Below are 25,658 nucleotides of genomic sequence, written 5' to 3' on the forward strand. Positions count from 1 at the left end.
AGAATCTATTGACTAGTCATAAAAAATACATTACACACAAATACACTTAGATTTTGAAATGATGGTCAAATCAAATTACTTTACAAAAGTACAAAGTGTACTTTATCACTCATGTAGATTCACCACCTTGAGTTTGTTGGTTTTTTTTGGTTTGTTTTTTAAGTAACAGACATTTTAAAAAAAATAATTATTTACAAAAATACTGATAATGGCTCACATTTCTACCACCGCGATACTTTCCTCTTCTTTTGATCTTTTCTACCATCTCGGCAGAATCTCCAGTAGATTTTTGAGTAACTACATGCTGCTCAGGCTCCTCTTGCATAAGATCCATTGATAATATGTTCTGACTCAGTTCACTGACATATTTCAATCCATTTACATCCGAAAGCTTCTGGTTCTGTGAAATGGTTGAAACGGCTTTTTGAAGGCCCACATTAGTATTGGTGGTTTGTGTTTAGCTTTTTCCGGAAATAGCACTGCTTCAGTTTCAGGGGTAGGAAATCGTACTCTATACACTTCAGGGTAAGATTTCTGAAACTAGAAAAATACATCAATTTAAATGAAGAATTCATTCAAACTTGTAATTTAAAAAAAAACCCTAACTTATTCAAGTGCAACCTCCACCTCTGGAGCAGGAAAACTTACTTCTCTAATGGTCTTTCCTTAACTCTCTGTAGAAAATTAGGTGATATTTTCTAATATGGTTTGATTTGTCACGGTACCCCACTCAAAATGATTTAAAAGCTTGAAATCCCCAAGAGTACCTACTACTTTAAATCTCAGTATTTCTCTAGAGAACTACATGTCTAAGACTTGATAAAGCTTTTTAAGTCAAAAGCAAAGACTGCGGAGGAGTATTTATTTACTTGCTTGAGCTTCTTCTTCTTATCTTTCACAGATATTTCTTTATTCATTGCAATTTCTTCCAATAAAGCTGCCAGTGGTTCTTGATAGCCAGTTGCCCTTTGGTATTCAAATTCATCTGTACTGATTTGGTGACAAAATGATGGAGGACGAAAAGTTGCATCAGTATCAGCTCCAGCATATTTTATCTGAAGAGGGAAAAAAAAAAAAGCAGTGATGTTTTCTGCAATAAATTTGCAAAAACTGGCTTAATCAAATTGACCACTGGAAGTCATTAAGTAGAGCAGATATGGAATAAAGACCCTAAATAGTACCTCCTATCAGTGCTCGCTAAGAGGAAAACATATTTTAGAGTTCTCGTCTCTAAACCATTCAAGATCTACTTAGTTTCATTTAAATATTTAGTTATGGTTGAATACCAGCAGTCAAAATCAATTAGCTTTTCAGAAGCCAGCAGAGACAGAACGAAGTCTGTAAGAACTATCAAACTTCAGAACGGAAAGGATAAATTTGATCTAGAAGCACAGAGGCAAAAGAGGCTTTTTTTCACTAGATACCTACTTGGACTCTCTGGAGATGTACAACATGTTCCTCTATAGAACATTTTAAGGCGGAAGGAACACTTAAGATCTCTTGATAATTGTCCATGAGAAAAGATACTAGTTTAGCAGCAAGCAGTTCATCCAAGTCCATTTCATCCTTTGAGCAGAGAATACAATGGGAAAATGCCTGAACCATCTGAGAAAAAAAAAACAAACAAAACCCACCACATCATTACTGTACATTTTTCTGTTTGGGGGCAGGGAGTCTGATTGTATTTATAAAGTGACCTTTTAGAAAAACAAATATTTCAGAGATTTTAAAAAGAACACAGAAATTTGGTAGCAGTTAAGTACTAGAGGGAAAACTTAATACCCATTGTTTTGAAATCATCAAAACAAAGTTCAGGTCCAGCTCACTTCACGTAGTCTCCTGCTCAAGCATTCAGTTACAAGTTTTCTGTCTGTGCACCAGTCCCTTCTAACATTTAAAGCACAGAAGGCAATAGAGGTTTTCTGTCATGTACCATAGACTACACTGCTGAATTAAAACTTAGTACAAAATACTTGGACTGTAAAGGATTCACTTCTAAAAATAACATTTAGATCATAATATAATTATTTTAATCAAAGACTATTTACAGTTAATTAAATTATATACCTTAGCAGTCAAAAATTTAATTATTTTAATCAAATACTATGAATAGTTAATTAAAAATTTAATTACTATGAAACAAATTTAGATTTATGTATGCTACTGTAAAATTTTTATAGAGTGTCTCTACAGATGAGTTTTCTGTTGCCCTTCTTGCAAAAAACTCAATAATTAACCAAAATAAATACATGTTCTTAGCCAGTTGGAACTGTTAAGTTATGCTTAATATCTTTGTAATAACATGCTGTTGCAAACACCAGTGAAAACTCTACAACTAGTCCTGCAGAGGGCGTTAGCAAAAACTAGGGCTTTGTCACAATCTGATTAAAATTACTTTCAGAGATTTCTATAGTTAAATGATGAAAAAAAATTAACATTGAAATAAACTGCTAGGAATTTTTTTTTAAATGGCTTAAAACAGGTAAATCAAAACATTCAGTTATGTATTTCTAGCTATGACTGAAACAAGCAATCTGTTTCTCTCAAACTATCTGCCGTAATAAAGAACAACAAAGACCTCATCTACTCTATTTTAATTTTTTTCTACTCAGTAGTGAAATTAGTGGTGATTTAACTTTGAAACCTCTAAATCCTGATCAAATTCTTCATTTGCTCACAACTTATCAATAAATCCCAATTTATTCAAATTCAGAGTACCTTTTGCACATAACTAGGATAGATGAACCATTCTTCAAACAAATAAACTGTGTTTTGTACATGATCTCAAGAGAGAATCATTTGTCCGTGCTGCTCCAAAAGCCTTGTCTAGTCCTTTTGCATTACACTATACGTACCAAGGTTCTGGTCCTCACAGATTCAGAAAGAGGTGGCAAATCTTTGTTAAGGCTAATTCTTGCCATCATCCTGACCAACAGCTGTAGTCTTTTCCGATTTTCTGGTGGCAGCAGGAGACAAGATATCTGAAGAGCTTCTACGGCCTTGCTGTGTTTTTGCAGCAAACCTGGTTTATACAAGATCAGGAGATTGGGCAACATTTCTCAATTGTATATTTCCATAACATTTAACATAACATTTCTAAATCTGCCTCCCCAAATTCCTTTCCTACTGATTCAAGACTGCCTTAGAACTCCACTCCCCAAAGAGTCTAGGAAGATATCCTTACAACTGGACTACTAGAACTGGGCACCTTTTTTAAGTGTCTAAGATTTCCTTTTGATGCATTAGGAGATATTAATAACCATAACCCACAACTCTAGATATTAGTATTTATGAAAAACTACAATGTTTTGATTCATCCTTTGCTTTTTTAAAACTGTCAGCTCTAAACACAACCAAGATGAATGCATAGATGTAACAACCACATTAAAAAGTTAAGTCTGTGGCAACAGAGAATCTAAACAACACATACTTATGTATCAGTGACAGCTTTGACAATACTGACATGTCCCTTACACGTATGGGTTAAATCTGTGTTAAATCTATGACTAATTCTACTTACAAACTCTTGAGAAAACAGAGAATGTGAGCATAGCAGAGATATTCAAAGACTGGACAGGCACAGCAGAATCTGATGGTAGTATATGTACCCTATAAAGAGGTCTCACCACCAAAATGCCATCCTCTTTTGAGTTTCTAAGGCTCAGTGGGGGAAGCATCTTCTACTCATTTTGCATAAACAGCATTAACATCAGAATAAAACAGAAGTGAGGAGCAAAATATCTGTATGACTGAAGTCGAACAGTAGAATCACAGAATCATTTAGGTTGGAAGAGACCTTGAATATCAAGTTCAACCATTAACCCAGCAATGCCAAGACCACCACTAAACCATGTCCCTAAGCACATCTACAAGTCTTTTAAATACCTCCAGGAATGGTGACTCAACCACTTCCCTGGGCAGCCTGTACTGATGCTTGACAACCCTTTCAGTGAAGAAATTTTTCCTAATATCCAATGTAAACCTCCTCTGGTGCAACCTAAGACTATTTCCTCTTGTCCTATCATTTGTTACTTGGGAGAAGAGACCAACACCCACCTTGCTGCAACCACCTTTCAGGTAGCTGTAGAGAACAATAAGGTCTCCCCTCAGCCTCCTTTTCTCTGGGCTGAAGAACCCCTGTTCCCTCAGCCACTCCTTATAAGACCTCCTCTCAGCCTCTTGTCATACGACAGATGGTCCAAGCCCTTAATTTCTGTGTCCCTTCATTGAACACACTGACTAGCACTGAGGAAAGCTCTCCCTCAACCTGCTGGCAATGCTCTTAATGCAGCTAAGGATGCTGCTGGTCCTTTTTACCACAAGGACACACTGCTGGCTCATGGTCACATTAGTGCCCACCAGGACTGCCAAGTCCTTCACAGTAAAGCTGCTTTCAAGTCAGCCACCCCAGTATGCACTGGTGCATGGCGTTATTCCTCCCCAGGAGAGGACTTGGCATTTCCCTTTGTTGAACATTTTGAGATTCCTGTTTGCCCATTTCTCCAGCTTGTCAAGGTCCCTCTGCATGGCAGTACAACCCTCTGCTGCATTAACTGCTTTTCCCCATTTTGTATTGTCTGCATGCTTGTTTAGGACAGTGTCCCACCATCCAGGGCATTCATGAAGTGTTAACCACTACTAGCCCCATCATTAGCCCTGGGGTACTCTCTACTGATGGACCCTAGCTGGACTTTGTGCCACTGATCGCAACGCTCTGAGCCCAGCAATTCAGCTGATTTCTGGTCCGCTTCACTACCCACTTATCTAGCCTGTACTTCCTCAGTTTGCCTGTAAGGATGTGACGAGAATTTCACCCCAGTCAACATAAAAAACATTCACTGCTGTCCCCTCATCCACCATGCCAGTCAATTCCACACTGTGTAAAAAGTGGAAGCTGTTACTGAAAAAAAAAGAACAGAAATGTACGGTTGTAGGTAGGGCAGCCAAAATAAACAGTATTCCAAGAAAAGAGCTATAAAGCACGGTAGTTGATTTCATTTTCAAAGCAAAGCTTTTTCTAATTTCAAAGGAAGATTTGGCAAGCACCACACTGCATGTGTTTAGAAGAGGCCTTGAGAAATAATAATTAACCTTACTGAGATTTGTACATAAAGAATCATTACAACCTGTGCAAAAAGCAAGTTTAACCTTAGCAAGTTAGTAAAATATCTGATGATCACTGACACCTTAGTCCTATTTTCTTAGCTATTCTGAAAAATAATTTCAGCCAGCCTCTTAGAGAAGTAGTCCTCTAGACAGTCTTCATTCAAAAACAGAAGCAAGTGACGCATCTTGATATGATTACACAAGCCACCTATGATTTCTGCAAATATTTATAAGGTTTTAAGACATATACAAATCACACCATTGCTGCCTCAAATGATAGAAAATATCATCTGATAACACTTTCTTTGTTATTTTCTGAAGTCTTCCACTAAACAGAAAGCTTACCCACTGAAGGAAAAAAGAAGTCTTGTAATCACTGTGGAAAGGTTGTAATTCCCTGACAGTAGCAGTATGAAAAGTCAAAGACTTTAAAACGGAAATCTTGTTTTATAAATATTTTAAGATCGAGAATCAATGACAATTTAGCAAGCCATGCTTCATAAAAAAAACACAGAAATGCAACTGCAGACATGGATCTGTATTTCCATTTTTTGTAAATGCAAGCTTGCTAAGTAACTGCTGCTTCACAGGCAGCATTCAGTACTAGCATTGACACTCACTACAAAATAGTATTCTATGGAGTGTGCATTGTCCTCTACGTTTCCCTACCACTTCATAATGGTCTGTACATTAACCTCATTTTTAACACTTAATTACATATTGAGCAGGACCCACAACTTCCCCCTTTCTCTCTCAGCTGAACCCTCAAAAAGCCACTTATTCCTCCCATTCTCCCACCACCTCCAAGAATCACAGATCAAATCTCAGAAGAGAGTCCGAGTGGTTAGAGAAGACCTTGCTACCGAAAATACAGATCAGGCATCTATGCCTTCTGTTTACTTGTTTATTTTCTTACTACTGCTTCTAAGTGGTTCTGAGTACAAGAAGGAGAGTTAAGCTTCACAGCAGGTACGCCAAATTGTCTTCTTGAACTCCCTCCACTGGCTAGATAGGGACCATAGTGTTGAATTATTGAAAAAGTGGAAAAAACACCTGGGGATCATTTGACCCAACCGCATCACCCAGTCACAGCGAGTATGCCTAAACTCAGTATCCCAAATCATCCCACTAAGGCCAAATGCAGCTTTTTAGCCATTCAAATACATGTGTTAGGTGTCTAGAGGAGGCTGTTTAGGCAAGACTTCTACAGAAATGTAACATTTTCAAATGTATACTGCCAGTACTTTAAAGTAAATTGTGTAAGTATGAAGAGGAAAAACAAACTAAGTTGCTCTTGAAAGCCTGTTTTCCCATGATTTTTTTGTGCAGATCTATTGTTGTTAGTAAGGAAAATTCCATATTGACACCTCATTTTTTGGGGGAAAGAGACCACAAAATGATTTTTTGACTTTTTGATACAGTGCACAATTTCCTTTCATTTCCACATAAGCCAACAGAAAGTATGAAGGAGAGGAAAAATTTTTAAAGATATAATCAATAATATCCATTGTCTAAGAAAAAGAACTTAGAAAGGAACTATGTTCAGTTTAAAGCAAGATTGTCAACTAACAAAGTATGAAAATACTAAATTCCAGAAATATAAGTGTTATTTTGAATTCCTTTTCCACCTCAATTTATTAAAAGCAATGTTGTTGCCACTTCAAGAAGCTCAGAAAAGTGATATGCTACAAAGCATGCTTACTTCTCAGCTTAGCTTTACTTTTCTGAAATGTATTCCAATATTTTCATATACTGTATTTCAACAGGCCATCTATGGTTACAGATAGATGAACTTGATATAATGTGAAACTTTAAAAAATTATAGTTAATAGCTAAACTATTACTTCTTTAAAGGATTAGATTAGTTGACATCTGTTCTAAGTTTAAGCAATGAAGCATTTCAATTTCCTTCAGATGTCATATTGCCAGGGTTAATAACAGTCCTTACAGTCCTAATCCCTTTTAATCTAGACTTCAGTCAAGCAGTTTCTGAAAGCTTATGTGAGTTTTTAAGATGCTTAGGCATTTGTAAAAAAAAAAAAAGAAAAATCTGTTAAAATCCATTTTTTAGGTGTGCCAGTGCTAAGCAATGAACAGAGGCCTTTAAAAATTATAAAGGCAAGTAATGGAAGACTTTTGAACTAATATGATCAAGAAGACAAGAATAAAACTATCTTGTGATATGAAACAGATTTAAACATTGAACTTTTCTCTATGTAGAACAGAAAGGGAAGGTCTTAAAGAAATGTGCTGTGATACTATTTGGGTATGGTAAATTAATTTCAGGTAGTTAATTCAAAAGAATAATTTCTTCAATACATCCCAAACCGCTTACCTAACACACTAACAAAAATATCAAAAAAATGAAATGTGAGAAGGGGTTCTTTCATCTGGTTAAAGTAGTCCACTATAGTTTTGAAGACATCTCTTTCAAATCCTGAGTATGTAGGCTGCTTCAAATCTGAGCAGCTGGGCCCTACAAAGAAAAGAAAAGAAAAAAAAGAAAAAAAAAAAAAAGAAAAATTAATTTGCAGCCACCAATCAGATCACTATTTTCTATTCCAGCCAATAAAAATGCAACATCAAGTAGAAAAAAACACCCCAAAACTTAGGCTCATTCTTCAAAATTGTTTTGATCTATTGAAATTATCTATTTCCAATAGGTCTAGTGAAATCATGTAGTAGAGGGAAAACATGCTTAGGATAGCTAAACTTTTATATATTTCATTGAAATACACTGCACTGGCAGAAGAATATATGCTGGCTGAGCTTTTCCAGCTCTGTTTAAGGCAATGATCAGAAAAGTATTAACGATAAATATAAACAGGATTTGATAAAGCAGTAAAGGCACAGTCAGTTCAATTAACTTTTACAGGGGTGGGCTGGTTTGGCTTTTTCTCTCCTTCTGAATTTACTTACAATTTGCTAGACATTTCATTGCTGATAATATCCAGTGAGGTAGTTCCTCTGCATAAGGGAGAAACAGACAGACATTAAAAGGAGAAAAAGCCTGAAAAAAATATTGAACTTTAAAATAAAAGAGAAGCTGAAAATTCTTAAAGAAGTTCCTCCTCTATAACAGATCGACTGATTGCAAAGGCAGGCTATTTCTTAAGGTAGGATCTAGCTTGAACTACATCTCTACTTCAGTACCTCCAGTACTCAATACCAATCGGTTGTGCCTACTGCTCTTACAACTCTACCAGCAAAACAGATCACATCACAAATACTTAACCTGTCCTGCAAAAATCAGCCAAACCAGTTCAAGCTGCACCTTCACTGGTGCATTACAGTGAAGTGTTTACTTTGCACTGAGGATAATGAAAAGCACTCATACATTCAGCTCTGTCATTTCTGCAAGGCGGAAATTGATAACTTGAAGTCCTCCAATTGTCTGTAAAATGAACGTACATATGCTCTAGAGGAGGTTTCATTCACAAACCAAACCAGGTTCCAATCTCATACTTCACTTCTCTACAAAATCTTGTGGAAAATATGATAGCAATAATATCATAAGTGATATATCACAGCAGTAAAGATGCTTTACTTTCTCCCTGATGTGCAAAGCAGTTTTAAACTTGGTACTACTTTCAAAACACATTGATTGAAAACTCAAAACTGAGAAATTTTAAGCATCTCTCAGCATCCCTTTTGATTCTTTCCCAATTTTTAGTACACATTTCCCTCATGTAAACACTATGATTCAGGCAGCTAAGGGCTAGGCTGACAAAGCCAACTTAAAATGAATAGTATCCCTATTTCTTTAAATGAAAAGTTGTTGCTCTTTCACCTTAATCTTTCAATCCTGCTACAGCAGGAATATGTTTAAGAGAGTAAACGTGGAAGAAACACAATTCTTACTATGGGGAAGTCAAAGGACAACAATTACATACTTTGTAAAAACTCTAGTATAGATGTGGTCATACAAGCATAAAGATGCTACATGTTAGTATGGATTAGAACTAACACTTTTTTTATACTACAAAACCACAAAAGAAAAAAGTTAAATGAAAACTTCTAAAATACTCACTTGATTTGTCTTCTAAAGTGACAATGCCTTGCTTATTGACATTGTATGCATTGTGAACTATATGCTTTGAATTCACAAGCTTTGTGTCTAACACTTCATCCAGAGAATCCAAACCCAAGACCTTTTGCAATCTGTAAAAATATATAAATGCATAGTTTATGAAACTTACTTAATGTACATTTGATTACTGCATCCAGATCATTTATAAAAACATTAAAGAGCACTAGCCCTAAAACTGAGCCCTGGGGAACCTCACTGGTGACTGGTAGACAACTGTGCTCTTAAGAGATGGCTCTTAAAAAGTGAGCAGAATTCACGGACCCTAATATCTTGAGAAGTCCCAAAGGACCTTACTAACTAGGCTCCTTCGGCAGCCTGAAGTCTGCTCTCCCCATATCCAAAGTTATTGTTTTGCTGGCAGTTTTTCTCCTATTGCAAATGATTTGAAACTCAACTACTTCATGGTCGCTGTGAGCAAGACAGCCACCAATCACCACATTGCCCATGAGTCCCTCTCTGATTACAAACAAAAAAGATCTAGGAGGGCACCTTTCCTTGTCAGCTCCCTTAGTACCTGTACTAAGAAGTAATCTTCAACATGCTTCAGAAATTTCCTAGACCTGTTTGTGTCTGCTGTATGATATTCCCAGTGGAAGTCTGGGAAGTTAAAATCAGCTATAAGGACAATGGTGGTTGATTTAGAGACATCCCTTAATTCCTCGTAGAATAATTCCTCGGTGCCATTGTCCTGACTGGGTGGTTGGTAGTAGACTTCCACAACAAGATCTGCTTTATTTCCTTTCCCCTTCACCCTTACCTAGATTGCAACCGTGTCATCGCAAACTGTAAGCACCATACAATCCAACCCCTCCCTTACATACAGTGCCACCCCTTCACCTCACCTGCCCTGCCTGTCCTTCCTGAGGGCCTGTAACCATCCGTCACAGCACCCCAGTCGCAGAACTCATCCCACCAGGTTTCCTTTATGCCAGTGATGTCGTAGGTCTGGGACTGGGCCAAAGCTTTGGGCTCTTCTTGCTTATTCCTCATGGTGCATGCATTAGCGTGACGACATTTCAAATGCACTTCAGTACTCAGTACACTGTGGAGCAGCCTGAAGGACCTGGATAGCACACCGTCTCTCAAACACAGGTGTGCTGCCCCTAGGTTTATCTCTAGTGAGCCTGGTTTTGTCCCTTTCCCTATTCAAATCTAGTCTAAAGCTCTTTCAATGAGCATTGCTAACTCCTGCGCGAAGATCATTTTCCTCCTTTGAGACAGGTGTACCCCACCAGTTGCTAGCAGGCCTGGTGTCTTGTAGACCCACCCGTGATCAAAAACCACAAAATTCTGCAGGTGACACCAGCCTCAGAGCCAGGTATCAATCTCCTGGCTTTTCCTGTTTCTTCTCTCATCATTCCCTGCAACTGGAAGGATATAGGAGAGCACTGTTTGTGCTCCTGATCCCTTGACCAGTCATCCCAGTTTCTCATAGTGTTCTGGTTGAGCCAGTTTCTCATAGTGTTCTGGTTGAGAAACTGATAACTACTGGCCTGGATAGGCACACCCTCCTTTGGGTTAAAAACTGGCTGGATGGCCGGGCCCAAAGAGTGGTGGTAAATGGGGCTAAATCCAGCTGGAGGCCAGTCACCAGTGGGGTTCCCCAGGGCTCAGTGCTGGGTCCAGTTCTGTTTAACATCTTTATCAATGACCCGGATGAGGGGATTGAATGTACCCTCAGTAAATTTGCGGACGACACCAAGCTGGGAGGCTGTGTCGATCTGCTCGAGGGTAGGGAGGCCCTTCAGAGGGATTTGAACAGACTGGATCGTTGGGCTGAGGCCAATGGCATGAGCTTTAATAAGGCCAAGTGCAGAGTCCTTCACTTGGGGTATAAAAACCCCAAGCATCGCTATAGGCTCGGAGAAGAGTGGCTGGAGAGCTGCCTGGTGGAGAAGGACCTGGGGGTGTTGTTTGACTACCGGCTTGATATGAGCCAGCAGTGTGCCCAGGTGGCCAAAAAGGCCAATGGGATACTGGCTTGTATCAAGAATAGTGTGACCAGCAGGAATAGGGAAGTGATCCTGCCCCTGTACTCAGCACTGGTGAGGCCGCACCTGGAATATTGCGTCCAGTTTTGGGCCCCTCGCTTTAAGAGAGAGATTGAGCTCCTGGAGCGAGTCCAAAGAAGGGCGACTAAACTGGTCAAGGGGCTGGAAAATAAAACTTATGAGGAGCGGCTGAGGGAGTTGGGGCTGTTTAGCCTGGAGAAGAGGAGGCTGAGGGGAGACCTGATTACAGCCTACAAATACTTGAGAAGGGATGGTGGGGAGGTAGGGGAAGGGCTCTTTACATTAGTGTTGGGTGATAGAACAAGAGGAAATGGGTATAAGCTTAGTCAGGGGAGATTCAGGTTGGATGTTAAAAAGTATTTCTTCTCTGAAAGGGTTGTCAGCCACTGGAATAGGCTGCCCAGGGAGGTGGTTGAGTCCCCATCCCTGGATGTGTTTAAGAATAGGGTGGATGATCTACTTAGGGATATGGTTTAATGGGGATTAGGGATGGTTGGACTCGATGATCTCTAAGGTCTTTTCCAGCCTAGAAATCTATGAATCTATGAATCTATGAATCCCAAGGCACTGAAGTCTCTCTTGATTGCCTTTGGACTTCTCAATGTAACTTTATCACTGCCTACATGAAAAAAAAAAAAAAAAATCAATAATGGATAATAATCTGAGGGCCATTACAGAGTAGGAAGTTTCCTCTTCACATCTCTAACCCAGGCCCCAGGGCCCTAAGAAGATGGTACAGTCTGCATATTGGGCTGTCTGTTCCCCTCAGAAGAGAGCTTCTATGGCAACAACCTGTCTTTTTTTCTTTATGGAAGCCATTTTGACACAAGGTGTAGGCTGAGTTAACCTTGGTGACACCTCCAAGCTAGGTGAACCATTGTCTTCGGCATTGTTCGGTTCCATTTGCAGAACCTTGTACCTGTTATGCAAGGGCACCTGGCAAGGTGGGGTAGTCACAGAGGAGACACTCCTGCTGCACCAGGCAGGAACTTGTCCCCATTGTCGCCTATCCCTTAAGTCACCATCTTCAGACAGGTAGAGAGAGGATAGCAAATCCTCTGTATCATGCATCTTGCCTGCCTGACAAGCCTGTCCCAGGGAAGGCAGGGTCTGGTTCCAGTAATCTATCACTCTCTCAGACTCCCTGATACTCCTCAACCTACACTCACCTCCTCCCAGAGCTCTGTCACTAAGCAGAAGTGTTCTTCTACCTGGGTGCACCTCCCACAGGCATGCTGACTACGGCCATCAGGTTCTGGTGTAAGAGCAGGGCACATCCTGCAGCCTGACACCTGGGTGGCAGAATGTTGTCAGCAGACCTCTGTCTGGGAAGCTGCATCAGTCATGGTGAGTGCAGAGTTTAGAGAGGACATGGATTTCTGCCAGGTGGATACCATTGCTTGCTAGCCGAGTTGGTAGAGCTACAGTGCCCTCCCTGTGCACCTTCCCTGCGCAAACTGATGCACCATGCCCTGTTTGCCCTCCCTGTTCACAGCACTCCTGGTCACTAGCACTCTGTAGGCACTTCTTTTATGCATGGGGGCCTTGGCCACCGTTACTTCTGGTCCCACCCAGGACTCGTCAGCCTCTGTCTTACGAGGTGCAGGCTCCTGGCAGCTCTCTCAGCTTCCCCTGAGGTTCCCCTGGTTCAGGAAACCCTCTTGTGCACCACGCTAGATCGCTATGCTGCAGATTGTGCCAGCACCAGAGCTGCTCACCTTGGCATCAAGTTTATTACATGGAGATAATGCGCCAGGTATAGATGAAAATGATCATTAGTAAGGCCTCAATTGGGCTGCAAAAATGGCTAATGTATATTATTTTTTTGTCCTGCATAAATAGTCTAAAGCAATGCCTTTAACTTTGCATAGGATGTTCCTTTTGGAAATCTTAAAGAGTGTCTGAAACTCAAAGCCTTCTGCACTCAAATAGCTGCTCTAGTTATGTCATACAAAGTAGTGTACTTGTCATTGAAAAGTTTCATGGTATTGCATTTGTGTAGCAGTGCTTCTATTTCATTGCAACAACAACAAAAAGAGAAAGATTGAGGAAAAAAGTGATTAATCAAGACAAAGCCCACACAACAAAAGGACTCACATAACACAACAGGAAAAAGCCGAAAAGTATTAAGGACAATAAAATTTCTTTACAAAGTTTATTTGCTGAATTTGTTAGCCGAATAACAGGCGGCATGGTTAGTCCAGCCACTATGGCTTTGATGGCAGCAATGAAAGGTGAGTGGGTGAAATTACAAACATTACCAGAGAAGACAGACAAGGCTATTACCTACTACACGTTTTTACTCTCACAGCAAATGACTCACAAGTATACTCACCGTGACAAAGTCATGGATTTCCATATCTCTTCTATGTTTGTTTGTGTTAGCTCTCTGCGGAATACAAGTTTGCATGCCGGTACTTCCCCTATAGCTATACTGTGTCGCTTGTACCACATCTCAGAGTTCTGAAACCAGAAAAAAACATTCCTTATTAACTGGTGACTTTTCAAGTATTAAACAGCCTAATATATTTATAGTGCAGCATGCTCTTTATTACAAGTATTTTAAATATTCCTAAATTTCAGTAAGGTCTCCATGATGCAAGTGAGTGTATAGGTTTCACAGATGTGCAGCACTCTCGGTTATGAAACTTGTCCAAGGCTGAAAAATTACATGTATCAGAATAGCCATTAAAGTTCAGTAATGTCCTCTAGTCCACCATTACAACAGAATAAAGTACAGCAGAGAATACAAGACACCACTATCCTTTACTCAACCTTCACATCCATGTTTGATGCTTGAAGATTGTCATCAACCTGCCAATGCATGGGTGTGCTGGTTTTGGCTGAGACACAGTTAGTTTTCTTCACAGTAGGTAGTATCGGGACCATGTTTTGGATTGGTGCTGAAAACAGTGTTCATAATGCAGAGACATTTTCGTTACTGCCTAGCAGTGCTTACACAGAGTCAAGGCCTTTTCCGGTCTTTACCCACCCCACCAGTGAGTAGGCTGGGGCTGCACAAGAAGTTGGGTGGTGACCTCAACTGACCAAAGAGATATTCCGTACCACATGACATCATGCTCACCATATAAACCTGAGGGAAGAAGAAGGAAGGGAGGGACGTTTTGGAGTGATGGTGTGTGTCTTCCCAAGTAACCATTATGCATGACGAAGCCCTATTTTCCTGGAGATGTCTGAACACCTGCCTGACAGTGGGAAGTGGTAAATGAATTTCTTGTTTTGTTTTTCTTCTGTGTGTGGGTTTTGCCTTATCTATTAAACTGTCTTTATCTCAACCCATGAGTTTTCTCACTTTTACTCTTCTGATTCTTCCCTCATTCCACCAGGAGAGAATGAGCGAGTGGCTGTGCGGAGCTTAGTCGACAGCAGGGGTGAAACCACAACACACTATACAGCTGGTGTCAGTGTACTTTTCAAAGCAAAAGTCCTAATCATTCCCAGTTCTTTGATTTACATCGCAGAGCAGTCCTAAAGCACATTAACAGTATTCCTTGTGATCACAACCAAACCACAAAATGCACTCCAGGAATGCACTTTATTACTCTAAGCACTAATCATCTGTCATTCCATGACACTAGGCTAGAGCTAGTTTGAAACAAAGAGCAGCCTCTGAAATTAGTATCTGATCTTCAAGTCAGTATTTTTAGTGCCACAGACCCATGCCCATCAATCCACACACAGCCAATAAATGCTCTGATTGATGCTGAAACAAATTAAGGTGCCAATATTTTCAGCTGTGTACTTCACCATGCCAGTGGAGGCTACACCTTTCTATAAGAGCCAGCAGAAAATTTTATTCCTTTGCCTCAGTTACTGCAACTTATGCTCCACTGTATTAACCAAAACTACCAATGAAAGAGGTTTCGAGCTATGCCAGACTGCATGCTATCGCCTCTGAGTCAAATGTATATAGATAGGCAGCCTTTCTCAACTCTCATCAGGCCAGGATGCTCGGGTGGAAATTTAAAGCAGACGGTTGAAGGCAGTAACGTGTTAGAACTGCAGCAGATACTTGCTCAGTAACTAAAATACTCTGTTCTCTTTACTTGGTTTTGGCACTATCTTTTCTTTCTTCCCTCTTAATCTTCTACCTACTATTGAAGTTCTGAGGACCATGCTTTTTCCTCTTCAGAAGCCTGCCGTACATGAAAGGTGCACTCTATCTGCACATAAGTAATTGGATTACAAATATGGAATAACATTCATCCATGACATCCAGATGTCCAGCAAAAGGGTAGGAGCTACTTTTCCAAACAGACTGTTGATCACCAGGAAACCCAAGGCTAGTGTCCTGCACTGATGAGCATTTATAAGGGCCAAAATTACTGAAGAAGTCCCAAAGGTTCACAAAATATGAGAACACTCGCACACAAGATACACTGGAGGAAGGGTTTCAGATACACATAACTCCAGAATTCTAGGCTTTAAGGACATGCAGGTGGCAAGTGTCGATACAATTTTGGTTTACTAATAAAAGCAACAGTTTTTTCAAAAACTGTGCGAAGGTTGGATCAATCCAAGTAAGTATGGGGCAGGATGATTCTCCAAGCTCACAAAGGGTAACAATGAAACCAGGGCCACTTCTCCTTAACCACAACATACTCCCTGTGAAAAAGGAAATTGAATCAGTCACAGTCTCATAGCAGCTAGGAAGGGAGTAACACTATGCATATTCTGCTACATGAAGCACCTGAATAAGAGTTACAGTGTTAAGTGACAGTAAAGTAACTATTTTGTATTGTAGTATAATAAATGCCCTATTAGAATTTGAGCAAACTGGAATGCAAGTGTGCTAGGAAGTATAGCCATGCTGAACTTAGGATGCCCAGGGAACCTGTAGCAGAAAGAACAGTCGAAGCCAACATCCCCAGCAAATCGTTAAGAACAACTTTACTTCACGTTAAGTTTAAAATAAAATATTTTGCATTTAATTTTATAATCAAAGAGATCATTAGTTCAGTTTTGCTTTCCAGATATGCTTATGTCTGAAGAAAATAAAGCTGGATATATTACCATTGTGACTGATTTCACTGGGATGTCTTCTTGGGAAGTGCCAGCCTTCGGTTCATTCCAGTCTGGAAATTTAATTACTTCCTTTCCACATGAAGGTTTCTTTGGATATGGCTTCAGCGGTGAGGAAGGAGGAAATCTACAATTAGAGAATATTTTTAATGCCTCTGAAACCTGCCCTATTCCATATTTACCAATGCAAAACTGTATTAGGCCTTCACATGCAAAAATGCGACAAAAGCCTTGGACATTCACAGTGCAACTTAGTTGCCTGAAGACTGGTGTTGAGCAACACATCAAGCATCCTAAGGTGTCTTGTTGGACTCCACCTGCTGTTCCAGAACAGTTCAGGTTCTTTGCACCTCCCATGACACAGCTGAGCTGCGTGAATGTCTGATATCCCGGTGCATCTCAAATAGCACCAGCTGCCTATGCATAGACAACTGACTCAGGTCTTCACTAGAAGTCACTGGTTCTTTTGAAAAAAACGTGAGTAGATTTTCCCCATGTCAAGTGCACTGCTAGCATGCATCTCCTTAAAGCAAAGTGACATATCTAAATCACATGATTAACACTTGGGTTTAATTAACATGCACGCAAGTGCCCACACAAAGTTTTGTCCACATTACCGTGCTCTTCTGTGTTAACATACTTTCTATGTGAAGATCGTATCCTTCAGTTCTTTTTTGGGGTCTTCTTCCAGCTGGTTGTGCAGGAAACTAACTCACTTTTTAAGTTGTTTCAAGAAGTGCCTTTAGCAGAAATAAACCCTATGCCAGCCCTTGCAGAACACAAAGAAACCAACTATCCCAGATCATGTTCAGCTCAGTCACATCTCCAGCTTGACCAGAATTAAATTACTGCCAAACCTAGGTCAGAGCGTGCACAAAGGGATTAAAAACAGCCCATCAGAAAGACAAATCAGTTTCATGGCAGCATATCATCAGACTGTCCCAGATCAGATCTTGTTTACTTGCACTCCTAGGTTTTAGATGCTTAGATTCTGGTGTTTCAAGAAATTGCTTCAGTCTCACTCACTCTTTTAATCAAAACGTAGAAGACAGTTGTGTCTGTCACCCTACAACGAGAGCTTGTACACAGCTGGATAGCATGCATTTACATCCTACCAGAAAGATTCTCATGCTTGAGAAACCCTTAAGTTTTCTCTAAAATTTCACCCCATCCTCTGAAAGCAGTTCCAACATTCAATTAGCTTTTAAATTAGCAACTGTATTGCAGTTTTGTTAGTCTAGTAGTGTTATACTGCATGGGTTAAACGCGTTACGGTTTTGACCATGCATATGGAGTCCATTTGGCACATTCTGTTGAAGAGCGTCGTGGAATACCTGCAACATAGGGAGATATCACTTCCTTTGGACAAACCGTGAGGAGTAGTCGTAAGCACCTTGCATTAACCCTGCAAGACTTACTCTGCCTTTTAAAAGTAACACAGGTTACTTTGCAAATGTTCAGCTGTTGAGTGTTCTCAACTATTTTTCAGCTATTCATTATTTCTTAGAGTTTAATGTTCAAACATTGCAACCCTTTTTTTCCTTTGCCTTGCAGTAGTCACAACAGTTCCCTGTTTCTCCTCCAGTTCTTCACGATTTTTACCTTTATGTCATTTGCTGCCCTGATCCTCAACCAACCAGTAAATGACTTGAGTTCTTATAAGCAGAAAAAGGAGCTGCATTCCCCTTTTTCAAGCAGCATTACAGCAAAATCTAGATAGACCCAAATTCCTGGATGAACAATGAAAAGCCTCTGATTTTATGATGGCAAGAATAATGTTACCTAAAGCTAGCAACTGAGGAGCATACTAAGGTTGACTTGTTAAGATTAGCATGGTGTACAGTCAGCAACACTAGTTTTAGGAGTTTATACAAGGAGGAAAGAGAAATACCTTTTTGTGTCTGGGGCAATGGATAGAGAACAGGGTGAATATTGGTACCAACGGAATAACAAGTACCACAGCTGAATTCCCAAAAGTTTACTAGCAATGCAAGAGCACTAACTCTTTTGCTTTTAATACAGTTGCTAAGATTCCAAAAACATAAAGTCTGACAGCTTCCAAAACTGTAACTTCTCATTTGTTATTGTAGACCACTCTGAGCCAGTATAGAGAGATAGTCTCCGCTGCTTTCAGAAGCCACACTAGTTCTCACCTTCACACTCAATGCTTGCCCGACACTCTCAGGCAAACCAACGTCTCTTTTGCACGCTCTGTAGAGTGAACAAAAGCAGACAACTAAGCAAAGTTAATGAATGACGCAACCATGCACCGCAGGGTGCAGTTACCGTAAACTAACACGGGAAGTTATAGAAGAGCTATGAAGCATATCAAAGTTTCCAGAGTGGGTACCATCAGTGGAATTAAGTGTGACTTGTACCGCTACTCGTATCAGCACGGTGAGAAAACTGTGTACAACGCAACATTAGCAAACTCCACCAGAGGGAGCTGCCAGGACATTAAATACATGAATAAAGGCGGGCCTGGAAACAGAGGTTTTGCTCGACAAATAGGAGAAAAGTAAATATCAAACACAGAAACCACGAGTAGCAGACACAGTTAATGTGATAAGCCGAGTGGGAAAAAGCTGAGTCCAATTCAAGGCATATGAAAGGTATGAAGTTTTAGTAAAAAACTTGTTTAATTAGTAACTTAGGTATCTTTTGAATGGGAGGTGGAGAAACAAGAACACTATTAAGACAGCTATAACGAAAGAGCTCTCTTATCCAATGGCAGACCATTAGACAGAGCACGCAGAAAACAAAAAGCATAGAAACATTTGACCCAAACAAGTTCCACAGCCTACAGCTTCCCACAGCCTGCAGCTCAGGAAAGTCAGGGCTGAAAATACAAAGGAATAAAAAAAAATAATTTGAACGTGTCAAGATGTCAACGCAAAATGAACACTAACCACAACCCAGACCAAAGAGACATAGCACAATACCAGCAGTATTACAGTCAGTGCCCAGAAAGAAAGGAGACAAAATACTTAGCACCTATGGCACCAGTGAAGAAAACCGCAGATAGTGCTGTCCTAAGAAAAATAGACAGAGCAGGACCAGCTAGGAACATACCAAACCAATAACACACCTACCACCATGTGCTGTACCAGCACCTAACTGCTTTTCTAACTCTGTTTAAAAAAGTAAAAATCTCACTCCACCCCACTCCTTTACATTTAACCTTCTCCAGGATGAAATAAAGAATTGATATCCTCTGCAGCTCTTCTGGTCTTCCATGCTTATTTTCCAACCTGAACTAGTCGATGACTAGGTAAACTATCCCAATATCTTGCAGATGGCCAGAGAAGAATTTAAGAACAGGGTAAGCATACATGATACTTCCTCAGCATCCTTTCCCAGCCCTCTGTCATGTTCAGCCCACAGGCTGCAGATCAATATATTGTTTCAAAACACACAGCGATAGACTTTCTTGGGTGGACTTGTCAAAATACCTTCAGATACTAGTCCCTTGATGCACTGGGTCCTTCGAATTTGAGTCCCAAATTCTAAAATTTTACATTTTCCATGATTATTTTTTACATGGAATTTCCTTTTATGAAGCTAAGTTTGGAGAGAATTTTTTTTTTTATTCCCCTCAAATTATTTAAAATTTCTTCCGTTAACGTTAATTGAAATTGGTTTGAGTATTTAACTTATTTGGTAGGGAAGCTGTGATATTCAGTGTAGTTTCCTTCAGAAGGCAGGCTAAAAACCAGCTACCGCTTTTACTGGAAGATATCAATCAGTATCATAAAGAACAAGTTTAATTGGTGCTAATTTGTTACTGGAATTGAGTACAAATGTGATCTAATCTGACCGTAAACCGACTGAACTGCAGTGGAACAAGTTTAACATACACCACAGTTCTTATATAAGAAAGTACCTGGACCCAAGTTTGTTTAGGACAAAGTAAAAGAATTACATTACACATACCTCTTACTTTTAAAGTATTCCAGTTAATAAGTAAAATTAGGAGAGTAATGAATAACTGCATTTACAGCATAGGTGTACAAACTAGACAGCAAAAAAAGTTTAGCCACACTCTACAAACAAACTAGTTAAGATCACAATGAAAAAATTACTTCATCCATATCAAGTAGAAATTCAGTATTGCGTATGGTTTTCTAAAGACAGTATTAAGAAATCATTACCAAAAAATTAATACAGAAGTTTTCTTAAAGTATATAATAGATATGTAGAAATACAGCATTATTGCTGACCTGTTCTCCCTGCTGCTCTGCATGACGGTAGCTCTCATTTCCTCAAAAGACGACTTACCATGATATGAGTTACAATCCATACTTGAGGTAATGATCATTTTTACACTATGTTTTCACTCAACAGAACACTACAAGATGAAAGAAATTCAGAACCAGCGACTTCGAAACCCCCAAACCTTAATGGAAGTCACAAGAGATCAAAGAACTCACTCCAGTAATACTATGCTTTCTTTACAAAGAAAATTCTTTTTATCTGTTAACAAGCCACAAGTTGAGAGGCTAAACAGGGATCTGTAAGCAAGCATCTTTGAGGATGAGCAAATAAAACTTTGTCGCTTTTAAGATAATTTCAATCTACAACCCAAGGAATACAGAAAAACAGTCGGGGTGTTGGTGAGAGAGGGGACACCTGGAGTGAACTGTCAATAGCATCCTCACTTCTATCAATGTCTTCTTGATGGTCTCTCTTCTAAACAAAATTTTTCAGTCACTGAATAGAGGTTTACCTGTATAAATGGCCATCATCTTGAAAGTCCTCTTTGCCCCATCTTCCTTTAATATCTTCAATAACATGATTTTTTAGGAATTTTTTAAGCAGCTTAACTGTTTGACTGCGAGTCACTTCTGGGCCGAAGTTTTGATTAGAGCCAAGCAGTTCGTGTAAACAGTCCACTGCTTCCGAGGCTTTGAAGCAACGCTCGTAGCTTTTGAAGCGGCATCGATGCTTCCGTAAAGGCATTCCAGCACGAAAAAGTTCTATTATCTCGTTCCACTAGGGAAGAACAAAGCAAACCGTTAAGGGAGCTCTTCTAGAAGCCTTTTAGTTGTACCAAGCAAGATCAGAACGTAGCCAGATCTGAACTCAGAACGACACGCTTTTTTGATCATCTGTGTTTACAAGCACACCGAAACCTAAACCTGTAATTTAAACAGTTGAGATATGGGAACAAACACCGGATTTAGGAAGCTGAAAGATCTAAAGCCTCATACTATCTACGGCTCTCGGATACAGCTTTAACCTCCCCTTGGCTTTTAACTTGGCGAAAGGGTGGATTAAAGCTCCGCTCTGCCGGCCTCCAGCCACCCCGCACAGACTCAGCGTGGGGAGCACCAACAGACGGACGGCGGTAGGGGGCCGCCCCGCCGGGTCCCGATCGGGGGCAGGTGGCCCGGGACAGGCCCAGGGCGCGCCCGGCTCTCAGGCCGCAGAGACAGCGGGGCAGGCCCATGATGCCAGACCGCCTCAAGGCAGCCGGCCGGTAGCACGGAGATCAGAGAGCCGCCGGCGGGCACGGCGGCCCCACCCGAACGACGCATGGCTACGCAGGAGGCAAGGCGAGGGACGAGGCGCCCCAGTGCAGGGGACACTCACCAGCCGGGTGGCGCGGTAGGGCCCGGGACCGACGAACCGCGGCTCCATAGAGGCGGCCGGGCCTCGCTGTCTCCACGGAAACCAGGGACCGCGCGCGCCGCGCCCGCCGACCGTTTGAATCCGGGCCCGAGCGGAGCCGCCTTCGCCTATTGGGTGGCGGCGGCGGCACGTGACGGGCCCGCTGCCGCTCTTGATTGGCGGAAGGCCCGCCGCCCCGCCCCTCCCCGCCCCGCGGCGGGCCGTGCGCAGCGCCGGCCCAGTCTCGCCAGTGTGGCGGCAGGTGCCGCGGCGCGACCCCGGCCCGGCGAGAGGGAGCGGAGGTCCGTGCTGCCCCCGCCGCCGCACTGCGCTCCCCCCCCCACTGCCCTTCCGCAGGCTCGGGTGTCTCTGCCCTGCGGGCTTCCGCGCGGCCCAGCGCTCCTCGGCCGGAGGTCTGGCGGTGGGACGCCGGTGAGGGGGCGGAAAGCAACGGCCCTGGGTGAGACCGGGCGCAGGAGGAGTACCGGGGGGGAAACTCGACTCCTCCCGCGCAGGCAGAGCGGGACGGTCTCCTTTGGGGCAGTCTGCTTCAGTGGGACGCTTTGGCTTCCCAGAAGATGCGTTACTTAATTCCTAAAGCGAACGTGAACAACGAGTTGTTCGTGCTTCCTCATTCAGTACGTGGCTTAGCCGAGTCTGGAGAACAGTCAGACCATGCCAGTGAAATAGTCTCATGAATCGCCACCTTAATAAAGAGAATACAGCCTTTTCATTAATTTAAAACAAACAAAACCAAACCAATCTTCAGGACTCAATTTCTTAAGAGCGGAGTAGCTGTTAGTACTCGTGTTTCTCCTCCACCAAGGAATACAAAATTTCAACCAAATCCCCCTTTTTGTCAGTAAACATTCACTATAACATTAACGATTTTGCTAACTCTTGCACTCCTCTTTACAGTATAAAACTCTTAATACATTTCAGCGTACAAGAGGCACAATTTTGGGGTAAGAAACAATGTAACTGTTCAGATCAAGATTTTGTGATTCTCACAGGCTGCAACATAGGACAAGGTTTAATAAGGTTTGGTACTGACGTCATTAGCACAGTTGTGCTATATGCAGCCTCTTAGGATACTTCCATACAACTTTCTGGAACAATGGATCCTCTTTCTCCCAATGCTTCATAACTTAGAGAAAAATAAACCAGTGTGCAAGAAATTATGCAGTAGGAATGCTAAATGACACTTGCTGACAGCCCACTGAATGATTAGCATCTCCAGTTTCTGTTCCTGCTTATTAATTCTTAATCTCAAACAATTGACTCTGGAGGCAGTTGGCTACCGTACAACTGCTGGACTTGAAAGTTTTTCCTGGCTCCTTTCTGCTCAGCACCTGTCCATCTGCAGAGATGCCTAATTTTGACCATGTATACTCTCAGCTCCCACTAAAGCCCAAGTGAGTTTGAAGAATCGGATGCAGATCTGGATCCCAAACCAACAAAGAAGTATCTGGCCCTTCACACCCAGCTGCAGGATGCATTCCTCCACGCATATTTATGGAGGTGTGAAGGGGGATAATTGCAAAATCAGAGACCAGAACTCAGACTTCCTCTACCATCATAGGAGTCATCTACAAGACTAGAGGGTAATGCCTACTCCCCTCCTGAAGCAGCAAAGGGTAGAATCATCCAGCTTACACTACAGTCTAGCTATTACAACCTTTCCCGGAAAGGCCTACGTTTTCCAAACACATTTGAACCCTCAGGCTCATGAAGGCCTGAATGAACCAAATCGTACCACTTTCTTCATCAATGCTTAGCTAATAAATTATTGTATTACAGATAGGCACCATGCAAACTTTAAAAATAAATCAGAGGCAAATCCTTTCCAGCTTTTTGAAAAGACAGCAATAGGTCTCTGTCTTTAGGAGATAACCCCTCACTTTGGGGCAAAGGGCATGCACACAAGCTGGGGTCTGGCAGGATTTGAGACTTGAGAGCCAATGATTGCATTTCCCACTGAAAACGTGTGTGGCTCCAGATTAGCACTTCAGCTGTTTGGGATTGTGTGCTAAAGCACCTCTCTGCCCGCACTGCCAGGGAGTCAAATCTCAGCACTGAGGTTTTCAGGATCAGGTATCTAAAATTTAGGGGCCGCAATGTATGTCTCAAGCCATTCAAATCCCTTGTGGGATCTAATTTCCATCTACCATGACAGTTGATAGCTACAAGGATTGAATAACGGAAACATAAAATATAATTTTTTTATTTGTTTTATAAAGACGACTTGTACATAATTTCATCAGAAATCATTCGCAACTCATGTCCAAGATAAAGTGTAAGTTCTTTTAGCATTAACAGTGCACCATAAATGTCAATATCCCCATAAAAGTGTTCAGGTAACAAAACTCACTTTCTTGGACTTGCACAACAGGGAGGCAATTAAAATCTGCCCCAAAGTTCTGAGTATTTGAAAAATTCCACAGATAGATCAAGCACAAAGCAAATACCGCAAGCTTCTTTTCTGTTAGTAGTGACCATAATAAAAACCAGTACCTTTAAAGATAACTCATTTAAACTCCTCATTTGTAGGTCTGTTGCATGCACCAATTCCTTAATACTCACATAGTACAAATGCAACTTGCATACAGATACCTAGGGCCTTTGATTTCTATACATGTGTGTCCCCAGCAATCTGCCTAACCACGGAAAACAACACATTGGTTACTTCTGCATGGGCTGGAAGCGTGCCCTGTCACCACTGCCTGCCACACTCCCAGCAGCTCAGAGAATGGCACATACCTTTCTGTGTGGTGCCAGACAAGGTAACTGGTGCTATTAGTGGAGAAACTTTAGCCTTAAGTTGTTAAAGACAGACAATAATAATCATGAAAAAAACAACAGAAAGTCTTTCTAGGCATGTATTTCAATAGGTCATGGAAATGGAAGAAATTAAAACACAGTACAATCATGCCAGATGACATTTAGGTTTCAATCAAAAAATATTTTTTTAAAATTTATTTGAGGACTAAGATTTTGGCTATTGAATTATAAGATATTTTTTTTTCGCCCCTAAAGAGCCTAGGCTACTAATATCAAAATATATCCATAGATACATTGAATAATAAGTATATTAGGCTACTTTGGTGAACAAATCCGTAAGGTGTTTTGATCATTACACTACAAGACAGTTCAGATAATACTCAAATTAGTAAGTTTCCAACATTTAGAATAATGTTCAAGTGAGTAGAACATGAAATGAATTGTTACCTTAGTATAAGACAGTATATCCAAAAATCTACGATCTTCAAATGAAACGCCATACCTTGGCAGATTAACATACATTCCTTTCTTTAAAGTAATATAGTTTGTAAACACATGTAATAATGTTTATGTATCAACTATATTAATAATAAGTTTTAGATTCTATAAACAGTACTTATCAAAGATTCATTCTTTTAACAAAATGCAGCTGACAGTCTCAACTTATAACATTTAGGGTGAAATAATTTTTTCCCCTCAGTGTTCAAAGTACTCAGTACTTGTCATACACATTTTAATTTACCCAATTAATATCTTTATTTTCATGCATCTTCTAGATAGAGGTTATCTATCCATTCATAAACACTTTTTTTTTTTAAATCAGAGATCCACGCTTCTCCCCTCAACCCCAAATTCTGAATCCCAAATAACTTACAGTAGAAATACAAACTTTGTTTTAGAAGAAAACATACAAAACATACACCATGTAGTGTGTGCACCTAAATATCTTGATTGTCAAGCAGTGCAAGTTTCCACTTTGACATACACAAATTTTTGTTTTTAGAGACGAGTTTGTT

At 40.8% G+C, this 25,658-nt stretch overlaps 1 protein-coding gene across 2 annotated transcripts; it reads right to left on the reverse strand.

Annotated features, from left to right (window-relative positions):
• Nucleotides 1-378: 378 nt before the first annotated feature.
• DEPDC1B (DEP domain containing 1B) lies at nt 379-21,891 on the reverse strand. 2 transcript variants are annotated; one of them, XM_086629517.1, is made up of 11 exons: nt 21,844-21,891; nt 20,978-21,243; nt 16,243-16,378; nt 13,544-13,671; nt 9,137-9,267; nt 8,026-8,073; nt 7,442-7,582; nt 2,856-3,022; nt 1,429-1,605; nt 870-1,055; nt 379-540 (listed from the first exon to the last, which is right to left on the reverse strand). In XM_086629517.1, the coding sequence occupies exons 1-11, from the start codon at nt 21,889-21,891 to the stop codon at nt 379-381; spliced, it is 1,590 nt and encodes a 529-aa protein (XP_086485643.1). The 2 variants fall into 2 exon arrangements, with proteins under 2 accessions (XP_086485643.1, XP_086485644.1); XM_086629518.1 differs by lacking the exon at nt 870-1,055.
• Nucleotides 21,892-25,658: the final 3,767 nt, after the last annotated feature.

Source organism: Tauraco erythrolophus, chromosome Z (genome assembly GCF_009769465.1).
Source record: "Tauraco erythrolophus isolate bTauEry1 chromosome Z, bTauEry1.pri, whole genome shotgun sequence".
Classification (NCBI taxonomy): Eukaryota; Metazoa; Chordata; class Aves; order Musophagiformes; family Musophagidae; genus Tauraco; species Tauraco erythrolophus.